Here is a 14537-nt window from a genome sequence, read left to right as displayed (position 1 = left end):
AAGAGCTGGAGAATGTAATTTTTTTTATCATTTCACATTTTCACTGATGGAGATATGTAAAACCCTTAAATAATTACAAATACAATGAAGATTAGAAATAATTATAGTTGCCTTGTATGTATACTTGGGAGAATGATTGAATTTTGTAAGCATATGGCTTTATTATATAATTACTCCAAGCTCATGATTTGCCTCCCTTTTTCCTTTTCCCCTCCATGAAACAAGCACTTGTAATATTTGGCTTCAGGGACAAGATTGCCACACTCGTGAAAGTATTGGGAGTACAAAGTGTTTCCACATTTAGATTCATCATCACATTTGCTTATCAACAAGTATTTTATTAAAGAAATTTGCATATATATATATATATATAATCTCAATTATTTGACAATAAACACTTAATTATTTTGCTGTAGCCGTTAGTACTTGAACCTGTGATCTCTAAGAACAATACTATGTTTTTAACCACTGAGATAAGTTAGTTCGTGCATTTGTTTGAAAAAATATGTTTTTTAATGATTTTTTATATTGAATTTATAAATTAGAATAAAAATAAAAATAAATCCATACAAATAATTCAATCTTATTAAAACATGGAATCACCCAACCAACCAAGTTATCACCTATAATGAAGAAAATAATTACCGAAGTGTTTAAAGGAGAGAAATTTAATCATACGAAGAGAGTGAAGCAGGTAGGAAACTGGATTTGACAGATGGGGTAGAATGTTCTGTTTTTCTAAGGAGAACATGATGTTGTCTTCACTAACTTTCTTTCAACTTATATGTAAATTCAGCTAACCCATGAAAGTCGGTCGACAATGTTTGATCGATTTTAGCAGTTGGGGTCCCAATGCCCAGAAAAACTTGGGTATAATTTATGGAAAAATCTTCTTCAATATCATTTCTTTTCTTAACTTCCGACTTCTATTGGGTTTTGATGAGCTAAATTCCATTATTTTGTGTTATGATTTTATTCTATTTTACATAAAAAAAGTATTTACGTTCCATAATATGTGTTATTTGCCATGTTAGAGGCGATTATGCTACTTTTGGGGCACTACTGAGAAGTATGTTGAAGTGAAGTACAGATCCTTCTGCATACGTGTTGGATGCTCTCATACATGTCCAGTTTGATCTTTCCATGGCTCCATGCAATCTTAACAAAATACGAAGGAGAGATTTGAGCTCTTTCACCGGGAAAAGTAAAGTGATTTTTCTCATTATGAATACATCAGGCATCATTAAGGCTGAGAAACATATAAATTGGTGGGCAAGCAAAGAGAGAAAGTTTCACATCTTTAATTATTTTACTTTTACAGGTCAAAGTCCCTTGGTGATCCACCATGATTTGATACGTGAATAAAACTATATATATGACACCTTAAACAATCCTTGTTACTCGTTGTCTCATCGGCGATGTTATGGTTTATAGAAACAAATTTTACACAACAAAAAGTTATAAAGAAGAAGAAAATAAAAGAAAGCGAATACAAATTTTACTCTGAAAATGAAAATAAAAAAAATGATGGGTTCTGTGATTTTTCCCATTGGGGTCCCTGTTAATCATTATTGAAGTGCTATACTAAATTACTAATTACCTACATGACAGCTCAACTATTTCCATGCAGTGGGTCTGAGGAAGAAGCTGGATTTCCATAGAATATTCTTTCTTTCAATTCATTGTCATTCTTTATCTGCTTTTACTTCAGCTTCTTCAACCCATGAAAATATTCGAGCAAACCAACAAGTTTAGATATGACTGACACAATCCAAAGTCTTGTAAAAGATCATTGAGCCCGGAAACAAGCCCAAATGCATGGGTTCATTTATACAGTAGGAATCTATTAGAGATATTTATGGGTTTGGAAACTGGGAGACGTTATATTAATAGTATATGTTTTATGGTTGATTTAATATGTAGAATTTAGGTCGTTCCGGACAGATTCAAAGATTTATTCCTCAAAAGGGAGATGTAGTTACCTCTTTCACTATGTTTAGTAACAAGCACGTTCTTCGATAACCAATGTCACTTGTATCAATTACACTTTCAGAGCTCTACATTGAATAATATATTTCATGTTTCTTCCATAATCAATGAGCTTCCTATTCCAAATGATTTCCAACACAACATTGGTGGGATATGGCAAGTAAATAGGGGGATTTTACAAGCACGTTCATGCAACTTTGACCGTCTTCTTCGATTTCCAAGAGCTTCATTTATAGATCAAAAGCTTGATCAGTTTTTCCCAGATTTTTCTTGTATGGAAATAATGGCGACTTTTTTTTTATCATGCATTGCTAATCATACAGCAGGCTATTCCAGGATTTCGGATGGCCAAAGGCGTTTCCATATCGAAATCTCTTCCTCATTGCAAAGTTTTCTGATTCCCCCATAAAATCCATCCGCCTCGTTTCCTTCCTCTCGGTGCTCTTTCCGATGAACAGTCGTGCGCCTCCACCTTGAGCCAGGGGTGTAGTGATTGAACTCCAACTCCGGACAGATTCAAAGATTTATTCCTCAAAAGGGAGATGTAGTTACCTCTTCACTATGTTTAGTAACAAGCACGTTCTTCGATAACCATGTCACTTGTATCAAATACACTTTCAGAGCTCAGTGAATAATATATTTCATGCTTCTTCCATAATCATGAGCTTCCTATTCCAAATGATTTCCAACACAACATTGGTGGATATGGCAAGTAATAGGGGGATTACAAGCACGTTCATGCAACTTTGACCATCTTCTTCGATTTCCAAGAGCTTCATTTATAGATCAAAAGCTTGATCAGTTTTTTCCCAGATTTTTCTTGTATGGAAATATGGCGACTTTTTTTTTTATCATGCTTTGCTAATCATAGCAGGCTATTCCAGGATTTCGGATGGCCAAAGGCGTTTCCATATCGAAATCTCTTCCTCATTGCAAAGTTTTCTGATTCCCCCATAAAATCCATCCGCCTCGTTTCCTTCCCTTCGTGCTCTTTCGATGAAACAGTCGTGCGCCTCCACCTTGAGCCAGGGGTGTAGTGATGAACTCCCAACACCACGTGTCTGCCATCGTCACTTAAAGTTAGAAACCAGACAATGAATCAGAAATCAATAACTACTATGCACTATGTATTCAACAATTCATACTCAGTCGAAAACTGACTCTCAACAGGTGCACAATCGAAAAGCAAGAAGCTTTTGCAATTATGCACCGAGGAATTCTTGTCTGCCTAAAGTGCGGTTATCTTCTTATTGCTCTCAGCTTTTTCCAAGTTGAAAATGATCACCAAAAGAGACCATTTCCTTTTCTCTTTATTTTGATGGGGAAAGGGATGGGAAATTAGTGCTGATGTAAGTGACTAGTGGGGCGTTTAAGCTCCGTGTATCCGAACTTATGAAAAAGGACAGAAAATGAATGAAAAATATACAAGTGTGAAACATCCATTGCAGCCCCACATAGCTGAAAGATTCCAAATAAGCAAAACAAACAGAGTCCATAGAGACAATGGGTTCTTTCAGTGTGGTGGCCATAAATATTCTGCATAGATAGAGGTTATCCACATGCTGGTGGAATTATGATAATGAAACGATCCGTCTTCGGGACCAACGCAGGCAGCACAACTTGTGAACCGTGTATTGCAAAAATAATAATAAAAAAAAAGATTCACGAAAACGACATGCCCTAACTCAGTGTCCTCCATGAAAAAAATAGTTGTCCCTTGTTTCATATGTAATGGGTAGGGGGAGGTAAGATAGTAAGCTGCCCCCACCACCAGGTTGAGAGCAGCTTCCGTAGAAGACCTCCGAATTATAAAATGCCTTCCGTGAGATTCGATCCCACGACCTCAAAATTAAGAACCTATGCTCTACCAACTGAGCTGGATAGTCTCAGTGTCCTCCATGAAAGTTAACTTATATTCATCTCATCCACAATTTCCTAATGACTTCTTTGAAGGAACATCAAGCAAGTCTCAAAAAACTCCTGTAGTCTTCCCTATAGGTAATTCTATGGAATACATATTAAGAGTTGGCATCTGAAAGATAAAAGCGAGATAAAACTTACCACTGTTATGGCATCGACAATAATTTTTCATACCTGCACATGATTCCAAGTGACCAACTACACCATACCACCAACCTGCAATAAAAGAATATTATACTCGAGTAAGAATCTTATTATAATAATCTGTTGCTTAATTCTTAGCAGAGTTCCATAATTAAAAGCTTTCCTCCACTCATCAGAGAAATTAAAGATATCAGATGCCATTACCACCATGTGCCCTTTGGAGAGAAACAAAACAAACTTGCAAACTACTGCAAGGGAAGATATGAAAAAACTAACCGTAAGGGAATTCATTGTCTTCTCCATTGAATCTCAATGTTATCACCAGGGCATAGCTCATTCAAACAATCAGAAATATGAAGATCGTGTGGTGAAGTGTCGAAAGGCGGCGCTCGCAGCCTTTCCCACGGCACGTGTGTTCTATGGCCGCTGCCCTCCTTCCAGTGGAGGGTACCTAAAATTACCAAACCAATCTAGATTAGTTTCCAAGTATCAGGCCTACTTTGATCCTCTGTAGAACATAATCATGCTAATCTCCCGAATTTTGTACAATACATAATCTACATACCACCATCAAAATTATGTTGATGTCCTAAATTACCTGGCTTGGAAGGTGTCGGTACGGGGATCATAACTCAATTCTGCATCATAACATGACAACATGAACCCAACATGGCCATTCTACAAAAAGAAAAAAAAAAGAAAAGAAAGAAAGAAAGAAGAAGCAAAGCAAAGCATTGAGAATCGAAACAAAATTACAAAAAGCAGTGGTTAAATTGGTATATCATATTTGGAAGTTGATGAAAAAAACCTCACGGTTATAGACCTAGCAGGGAACCAGAACCTGCCGGTTTCAAGAGCTAGAAACCAGGACATAATGAATCATCCGGAAAAGAACACTGCTTACTATCAACCTCTGACTGAATCCACCAAGATGGCCTAACAATTGATAAAATCCTCATCAAACCTTTCGGTTTCTCCTGTTTCAAATGACTTGAATCCTTTCTTGTTTCAAAGCAATATGCCATTGCCACTCTCTATAAGCAGAAGGGCCAATAACTCTACCCCACCTGTTTTTCAAGTGTTTTCCCCAGAAATGGTCACTGATACACCTACTTCTTAAAGAGCTGCAAACACCGCCATGTTACAAAGAGCAGCCGGTGGTAGCCGCTCGAGAATGCATTCCAAGACCAAATCTGGTAGGTCCAGAACTGACATGGCATTTTCTTCAACCTCCTCAAAGTTATCAACTTTTGAAGTGAAAGACATCTTTTTGAGAGACATTTTGGAAGGGATTGCGGTGAAAAACCTAAGGCCAAGAACGTTTTCGATCATTCTGGAACTGGGAAAAAAGGAAACGTCTTTCCAAAACCAGGTAGACAACAATCTCACCTCAGTTGTCCATGTGGGAGTGGTTTCAAAGCTAAGGACTTTAAAAGAAAATGAAGGGAAACAAGTGATGAAGAAGTAAAGTAGCATTCCAAAATATATGGGAAAAAAGAGAACGAAAGGAGAATTATTTTATGGGTCCAAATTCAATGATGTCTGGGAAAACATAAGTTATTAATAGTAATGGAAGAACTCAATCGTCTCTCCTTCTCTAACCGTGCTAACCTTAAAAAAAAAACAAGTGGAGTCTTCAAAATTGCAACAGCAAAGACCTAACTCGATTGAAAAAAATTGAAAAAAGGGTTTATTGGTTATTATCAACCCCACCAAACCCAAAAGGTGGGCCTTTCCTTGTCAATGACTAATCAAAACAAGTAATTGTAATAGTATGGGAGAAAATTTTGTTTGTAACACGAAAGTTACCTCAGAACCAATCTAAACCTTCAAAACAGAGCTTAACAAGTACTATGTAAACAAAGAGCTCTTTCCCTTTTTCTTTCTTTGTTTCTTTAATTGAAGAAAATAAATGAATAGTAAAAACAACCTAAATAGCTGTCATGTAATGAGAAGAAGATCAAGTGGGTGCACCCAGAAACAGTTGAAGGAAGATGGTGGCGAGGTTACTGAGATCTGATATGGTTCTGACACCTGGAAAATTATGGCCCCCCCCCCCCCCAAAAACAAATTATTGATGATAGCAAGTCTAGATACAAAGAACCATATCCAAAAATCTCTCAAAAACTTTCCTCTTAGTTCAAGAAACAAAACAAAAAGCATAAATATCTTTTCTTTTTGAAGATAATTAGGCGAAGGAAAGAACAAGTATGTGTTAGTTTGAGATTGAAAGGAGGAGACTGAGAAATTGATGAACAAGTATATGAATCACCTTACTTCTTCAGTTCTGGCCTTGTTCATCAAATTCTCTATCCCTTTCTTCTTCTTGGAAAAGAAAAGATAATTACTTTTGTGTGGATATTAAAAAGAGAGGAGCAAATGAAGTGAAAATTTATTAATTAATCTGGTTTTGATCTTCTTATTTAGTCTCCCGTCTTTATTTATGAGTTTCTTGGCAAAATCCGTTCAGGCATTGAAATGCGACCGTTGGGATAACGTAAAGAAAAGAATCATGGATATTTCAGCCTCGGGATGTGTTCCGCTCAACTTGGCTGCTTACGTGTTTTGTTTGGTGCTTGGGACCATTAATTGTTCGCCTCGTGGCAGTCTATGATTGGATCAAAAAAAATAATCTATATACACCCACGGCTAGAGGATGGTATATTATTTAACGGCGTTTTTATCCCAAAAAAAAAAAATCACTTGAATATTATAATATTATCTTTTAAATTTTTTTATCACGTAAGATTCTAAACTGACAAAGAATTATATGTTAATATATTTAAATACTTATTTTTTTAATTATGAGTTTAAAAATTTTATATAATATAAATTAAAAATATTTCATTGACATATAAATTTATTATTTATTGAATATGATTAATTAAATCTATAATTTAAGTTAAATCTAATAAAAAATATGAAGAAAAAAATTGCGTGGTGTCATTAACATGTAAGATGTAAGGTTTATATAATTTAAGATGGAAGAAAAATGAAAATTCATCTATGGTTTGATCCTACATAAGACTACCATAACTATGCAATTCTGTATATCTCTAGTGAGATTATGTAAGTTTGATCTAACTTATTTATAATTTTAGAAGCAAAATTAGAAGCAAAATTAGATGGATTGACAATAGTATCTAATGCATATAAAAAATATATAATCTTAATTAATATAAACCCTAATAATAAATATTAACATAATATAATTTAACAATAATGTATAAGTAGATTTATTAAATATAAAGATAAAAAAGTTAAAGAATACACCTTTTAGCTTTTATTTCACGTTATCAAGAAACATAACCTAAAAACTCCAATATTTCTATATAACTAGCCTCGTTATGCTCTTCAACTCATGGAACAAATATATATTAAATTATGATGTTAGTTCCTATAGTTTTTTTTTAATTTTTTTCAAGTTATATTTTTTAAAAATGCATTTAGAGAATCTAAAGTAGTAAGAAAATTCTGGAAGACGTGCTTTAGGGAACGTGCTTTCGGTCCACCAAAGCAAAGGTATATTTCACGTAACACGCCTTATTATAAAGAGTGCTAGATCGGTAAAATTTGGAGAAACGGTATTTGACTTGTAATATTATAATATTTGGGTAAAAATGCTTCTTTAGCATACTTGTTATTTAAAAAGTAAATAAAATTTAGTTCATTATATAAACATTTTAATATAGCGTTAATTTCAAATTTTGATATAAAAAATATTTTAAAATTTGGGCATAAAATATTTATTATTGTTCCATAACGAGAAATGTTAATTTTATGTAATATATATGTGTCACATTTCATGTGTTTTTGGTGATAGAAAGTATAGGAGTAGATAAATGATCACCCATATTTCAAATGATAAATTATTTCAAATGATACATATCTAGATGAAAACCATATAATTATTCCATTCATATATAAACCTAATTATATTTAAAATAAATGTGACATTAAAAAATTATTTCAAATGATACATATCTAGATAAAAACCATAATTATTCCATTCATATATAAACCTAATTATATTAAAATTTATAAAACTTTATTAAATATAATAAACAAATAAATTCTTATTTTAATAATATTTGAACATGTATTTTCTTGCCATATTGACGATAGTAATAATAAAATATTTAAGCTTGGGCGGTAAAAACGTGAACCATTGATGATAATAGTTAGGTAAATTACAAATTTAATAATCGAACTCAATTATTATTTTTATTTCAATTTTTCACTAAACTAAATACATTAAGTTTTTTTATAATTCAGTCGCTTTTTATTAGCGGTGTTATAAATAAACCTTTATATATAGGTAGAATGATGTCGTTTTGGTAAAAATTTATTTTTTAAATAACATTATTTTAACGCCATTAACTATTTAACGGTAGAGTAAAAAAATAAATGTATTAAGTTTAGTAAAATAATTAAAAAATTAAAATTTAGCGAGTAAAATAAGAAAGAATAAAATTTAATGATGAAATTTGTAATTTATCCTAAAAGTTAAGGTGGCACTTGAAAGGACAGTTGAGTCCGCCAATAAAGAGAATTTTGGACCACATTTTTGTTATATAGATCGATAAAATTTAGAGAAATAAGTAATATTATAATATTTTAGTTTTTTTTTAAACAGCCTTTTTCTTCCTCGTATAATTTATATTTCCTCTGCCTCGGTCCAATTGAAAAGCAGTTCCAATTTCCAAGCTTTTTTCCTTTCTTTAATTTTTATAATATTTTACAATATTTTAATTTTAGGTATAAAAGGTGGATTTTGTCATTTTATTATGTTAAAAATATTATTTTATCATTGATATTATCATTTAGTTTTGATTTTATGCTTTAAAAAGTTTTAATTTTGTTGATTTTGAGACACCAATTTTTGGATTTAATTTTGGTTGGTCATTAATAGGAGTTATAAATCATTCTCGGTCTTAAAAGTTTTAAAACTCATATATCGATCCCTATGTTTTCAATATCGTTACTTAGACCCTAACCTGTCCTAAGGTTGTTGGTCCTTGCATCAACCAAGCTTCTAGGTTTAAGGAAAATCATGTAAATAGTGAGGTTTAAACTTTAAATTTATTTATTTATGTTGAAGTTGGACTTCGACCTATTAAATGTTAGACGAATGATCGATCAAATAAAAGCTTAAAGTACAATTTAATAAGTCAATGACTTATTTAGGTGTGTAGAAACATAAACTACAGAGAATCCTTTTAAACATTTTAATCTAAATATCTCATTATAATGTCATAAAAGTATAGCCACGATTCCATTTGCTTTTTGGTCATGACAACATAAACAATCGAGATTAAAATTTAGCAATAAACTAAGACCAAAAGCTTAAACATTTTCGGCTAAACAATGATTTGGACCGTTGATTAATTATAATATAAGTTTTGCTTTTTTTTTTTTAAAAAAAAAAGGTCATTGATAAGATTAATGGTGGGTCGGAAAGTAGTGAGGTTTCTTGAAGGGCGGTGGATAAGGTTTTGGACCTGATGAGTAGTTCAAGGAGACACCTCTTTAATTTTCAACATTTTCATTGCTCAGTCATGTGGGGGAAACGTGTTTTCAATCTAATCTATCCTATAAAATGAAAATTATTTTTTTAATAATAAAGTTATAAAACCAAGATAATTCTCTCTATCCCCTATCTAGAATCCTACGTTGCAATTATTCCTTTCAATTCTCTCTTTTGTTTTCACTGCACCGTGGAGCAAATTATAGCATAAAAACCGATAGTTTAGATACGATAAGTTTTTCATGACGAGTTATTAAAATAAAATGAAAATGAAAATTTGATTTAATTTAAAAAAATTAAATATTAAAATAGATTAAAACTGATAATTTAGATATTAAATATATTATTTATTTAAATAATTATTATATTATGACTCAGGGTTTAGTGGGTCCTTGATTTTGTTTAGTGTATGATTTATGAACCTCATAAGGTAATCGAAAATCTGATTCTTTGTCTCCTACGGGAAAGAGAGAAATTAATTATTTTTGTTTTCAATATTTTTATATTACAAGAGGTAATTATGAGTGAATCTAAAAATATTTTTAAGGTGAACATTCATATATTGATAATATAAAAATTTTGTATAAAATAGATACAAATAAAATTTCAAGATGGATTATTAACACAATAAGTAACTAGTCGTAAAAAATTAAAAGTTTAGGACAAACACGTGTTCTCCTTGAATAATATATATATATTCAGTTATCCGCCACTTAAAAGTAATATAAGATTTTAAAATGATTGTATTTCATTTAATTCGTAATAGTAGGATATAATATGATATTATTTTAATTATACATGTGTACATTGCATGGATTGATGACAAAATGAAAGTTGATAATACATGAGTGAGCAAAATTGACCCAATAAATCAAGCGGGTGAAAAAATTAGTCTATTAGGTAATCTTTAAAATGATAGATATCTCGTCAGAGTGACAAATTTTAGTAAAAAATTTACAAATGAGTTTTAAATCATTGTAACAAATGTTGTAATTCACAAAATAAAAAATTTAGTGTCGTATTGAGCTAAATAACTAGCCCGCCTTCGATATTTTGGCCAAAGTTGCCATGTGTGTATGATATTTGAGGTGGTTTATATATGGAAGTAGGCAACAGAGAGGAGAAAACGGTTTTCCAATACAAGGCTGAGAAAAGCTATGGAGCATCATCCAACATTTTGGAACTGTTTCAATACAATTATTAGACATGCTCAAGCTAAAACCTCGCCCCATCAATTCTAGGAATTTCTACACCAAAATCCAAGCTGGTCAATACTCTTCTTTCAACAAATTTTTCCTCAAAGCCTTTTCTTCTTCCAATAAGAAATTTAACCTGAATTCTTTTTTAAATTCTCCCTCTGTTTAAGGCTCTCTAGTCTTTCCCCATCACCCCTCAACTTCATCTCTCATTGTCTCCCTTCCACGATGGGGGAATTTATGCTCTCGTAGCGACCCCGCCGAGGAGACCGACTATAAGGGAGAACCCGAGCCTGATAATGGCACCGATAATCCTACCAGTTCCGCCGATGCAAATGGTTCAACCCATGCTCCAACTAAGACACTCTCTAATGGTTCCAACAACCCTTCTTCCAAGCCCAACCCCATCGGTACGGTCCTTGGTCGGCCTATGGAGGATATTAAACAAACATACAACATTGGCAAGGAATTGGGTAGAGGTCAGTTTGGGGTAACGTATTTGTGTACTCACAAGGCTTCTGGGGAACAATTCGCCTGCAAGACAATTGCCAAGAGGAAGCTTTCTAACAAGGAGGACATTGAAGATGTTAGAAGGGAGGTTCAGATCATGCACCATTTGACGGGTCAGTCTAACATTGTGGAGCTCAAAGGAGCTTATGAGGATAAGCATTCGGTTTATTTGGTGATGGAACTATGTGCCGGAGGAGAGCTGTTTGATAGGATCATCGCTAAGGGCCATTACACCGAGCGTGCTGCCGCTTCGTTGCTTCGGACCGTTGTTCAGATTGTGCACACTTGCCATTCTATGGGGGTCATCCATAGGGATCTCAAGCCTGAGAATTTCTTGCTCTTGAATAAGGAAGAGGATTCACCCCTCAAGGCCACGGACTTTGGTCTATCAGTCTTTTACAAACCTGGTTGAGATATTTTTTATATCCACCCCTAATTTGGTTTCTTTTTCTTTTATCCTTCTTAATTTCCCCAGTTTGATTATATTTTTATATCTTGGCTTGTTGAAACAGGTGAAGAATTCAAAGAAATTGTTGGTAGTGCATATTATATAGCACCTGAAGTCCTGAAGAGGAAATATGGACCAGAAGCAGATATATGGAGTATTGGAGTCATGTTGTATATTTTTCTATCTGGTGTTCCTCCCTTTTGGTCTGGTAAGTTATTATTACCATATGATAATAAACCAGAAGCTTGAAGCTAATAAGATAATTTTGTTGATACGTAGAATCCGAAAATGGGATATTCAATTCGATATTACGCGGCCACATTGATTTCTCGAGCGATCCATGGCCTGCAATTTCACCTCAAGCAAAGGAACTGGTGAAGAAGATGCTCAACTCGGATCCCAAGCAGAGGTTAACAGCAGTGCAGGTTCTAAGTAAGTATGGCTTAATGTTTTTTTTGGTTTAAATTCAGTACATGTAATTGTAAGGTTAATATGACCATGGCCATTAACAGGCCATCCATGGATCAAAGAGGATGGCGAAGCACCTGATACACCCCTCGACAACGCAGTGTTAAGTAGACTCAAACAGTTTAAAGCAATGAACAACTTCAAAAAAGTTGCTTTGCGGGTATTAGTATTCATTAAACCCCATATTAATCATCTCACTGATCAGTGATTAGACTTCCCATGAAATGTTCATTACAAATTTTCCTGGAAAAAAAATCTGGTGCAGGTCATTGCGGGATGCTTATCAGAGGAAGAAATCATGGGGTTGAAGGAGATGTTCAAAGGCATGGATTCCGACAACAGCGGGACCATAACACTCGAGGAATTGAAGCAAGGCCTTTCTAAGCAAGGAACAAAACTCACTGAATACGAAGTTCAACAACTAATGGAGGCCGTAAGTCATTTCCAAACATCAATTTCACCTTTCAATTTTTCATAATACATGAGATAAACATAGGGTTTTTCTTTGAAAAAATTATATAGGCTGATGCAGACGGGAATGGAACTATAGACTACCACGAGTTCATCACGGCAACGGTGCATATGAATCGAATGGACCGAGAGGACCATCTATACCATGCCTTCCAACACTTCGATAAAGACAATAGCGGGTACATAACGACTGAAGAATTAGAGCAAGCTCTACGTGAACATGGAATGCATGACGGTAGCTTAAAGGAAATCCTTTCTGAAGTTGACGCTGACAATGTAAGCAATGTATTTTTATTCTTTTTTCTAAATAAAACCGAAACAAATGAACTGAATGAGTTGAAATTACGCTCGTTTTGATATATTTTTGTAGGATGGAAGGATCAACTATGACGAGTTCGTAGCAATGATGAGAAAAGGAAATACTGAAGCACACACCAAGAAACGACGCGAACTATCAATTCATATCGAAGAATGAGAAAAATTAACACAAATTCTTGTTACTTTCTATTCAATGCAAGGGAAAATTGGGAGAGGTTATGATGACATTTAGGACATGGCTAAGGTTTTTCTTTCTTTCTTAATTTTAAAATTTTAAGTTTGATGGGGTTTCTTCCTGTATAAAAGTAGTATAAGAATTCAACTTTTTCTAACAAAAATTAATGTCAATTTTTTTTATAATTGCACCAATCGATCAATTAAATTCAAGTTTGATAGTGATTTGTTTTGGAGGAAATCTAACCCTTCACTTTTAGTCTTGAAAGAATATATGTCCTTATGCTAATATTCAGTTAAATCACCTCTTGAATAAAATGTTATCTTTATAGCCATTAATAAAATGCAAGTGTAACGAGGACACAAAATCGTTAATCTTGTTCAAGTGATAACTATAACAATGGATTACTATGCAATACTTTTGATTTCGATTGACAGATAAATTTTAAAACGATATTCATGATTAAACATAAGAAGACGTTGAAATTTATACAAAGAAGGTTTAAACATAAAAAATTTACTCCTGCTAAGGGACATTAAGATCAAAATCCAGCATCTTCTTAGGATGAACTTGTTCAGGCAACAGCAGTCCGGTGACACACTCTTTAGCTTCACCACACCCTCCTTGTTTGTCTTTTGCATGTGCTAACTCCACCTTCAATGGATCCTTCATCCGATGGGCTGTTTTGTGGTCACCGAGTGCCTGACGGTGGCGAAACTCTTGCCACATATCTCACATTGGTGCACGCTTTTATTTTCTTTAGCCGCCTTCATTGATCTTCTTTCATGGGATTGGTTGGACTTGTTAGAATTTTGAGTTTCCAACTTCCTCGCTGTCGTCTCGCGATACGGTATCAAACTCCATGGATTGGCAAGCAACGTGCTCTCAGAGTCAGCAACTCCATCCATATCTTGATAGCTACTGCTGCCCTCTTCAGTCTTCGTCTTCCTCCTTCGCATCTGAGGGTGGTGAGTTCCGTGACAGAATCTCAACGGCACTGCATCGTAGATTATATGGCCGTCACTAGCACTTCTCTTGAAACCTCTTTTGTCAGTTTGGGAGCAGGTGGGCATGTGTTCAGCAAATCTAGGTTTTGGTCATTACGTGGAGAGACTGTCTTCTCAATCCCTAGTTTCACAGTGGCGTCGGCTTCTTGCGACGTTGCAGCAGGACGGTGGTGAACACCGTTGGGAACGGTACGGCGGTGGATTCTCATATGCAGGCACAGCAACTGCATCGACGAGAAACTTTGGTTGCAAACCAAACAAGCAAAACGACCATCGTCATATTCTTCGGGAGGAGGATTAATTCCAGGTTTGGACCTTGGCAGATACTGAGTATGGATCCGAATATGGCCATGCAAGGCGTTTC

The 14537-nt window shown here is 34.2% G+C and overlaps 1 protein-coding gene and 1 pseudogene across 1 annotated transcript; one reads left to right on the top strand and one right to left on the bottom strand.

The window, feature by feature from the left end:
• Positions 1–2291: 2291 nt before the first annotated feature.
• On the bottom strand, positions 2292–6223 carry LOC120194428 (annotated as a pseudogene).
• A 4747-nt stretch (positions 6224–10970) lies between these two features.
• On the top strand, positions 10971–13269 carry LOC120194429 (calcium-dependent protein kinase 17). Its single transcript, XM_039196741.1, has 7 exons — positions 10971–11693; positions 11799–11942; positions 12014–12166; positions 12247–12362; positions 12468–12635; positions 12725–12949; positions 13044–13269. Exons 1-7 carry the CDS (start codon positions 11207–11209, stop codon positions 13146–13148), a joined length of 1398 nt encoding a protein of 465 aa, XP_039052672.1. The 5' UTR covers positions 10971–11206; the 3' UTR covers positions 13149–13269.
• Positions 13270–14537: the final 1268 nt, after the last annotated feature.

Source organism: Hibiscus syriacus, unplaced genomic scaffold (assembly GCF_006381635.1).
Source record: "Hibiscus syriacus cultivar Baekdansim isolate YM2019G1 unplaced genomic scaffold, ASM638163v2 tig00116997_pilon, whole genome shotgun sequence".
In the NCBI taxonomy this organism is placed as follows: domain Eukaryota; kingdom Viridiplantae; phylum Streptophyta; class Magnoliopsida; order Malvales; family Malvaceae; genus Hibiscus; species Hibiscus syriacus.
Note: the sequence above shows the minus strand (reverse complement) of the source record. Positions and strands in the feature narration are given on the sequence as shown.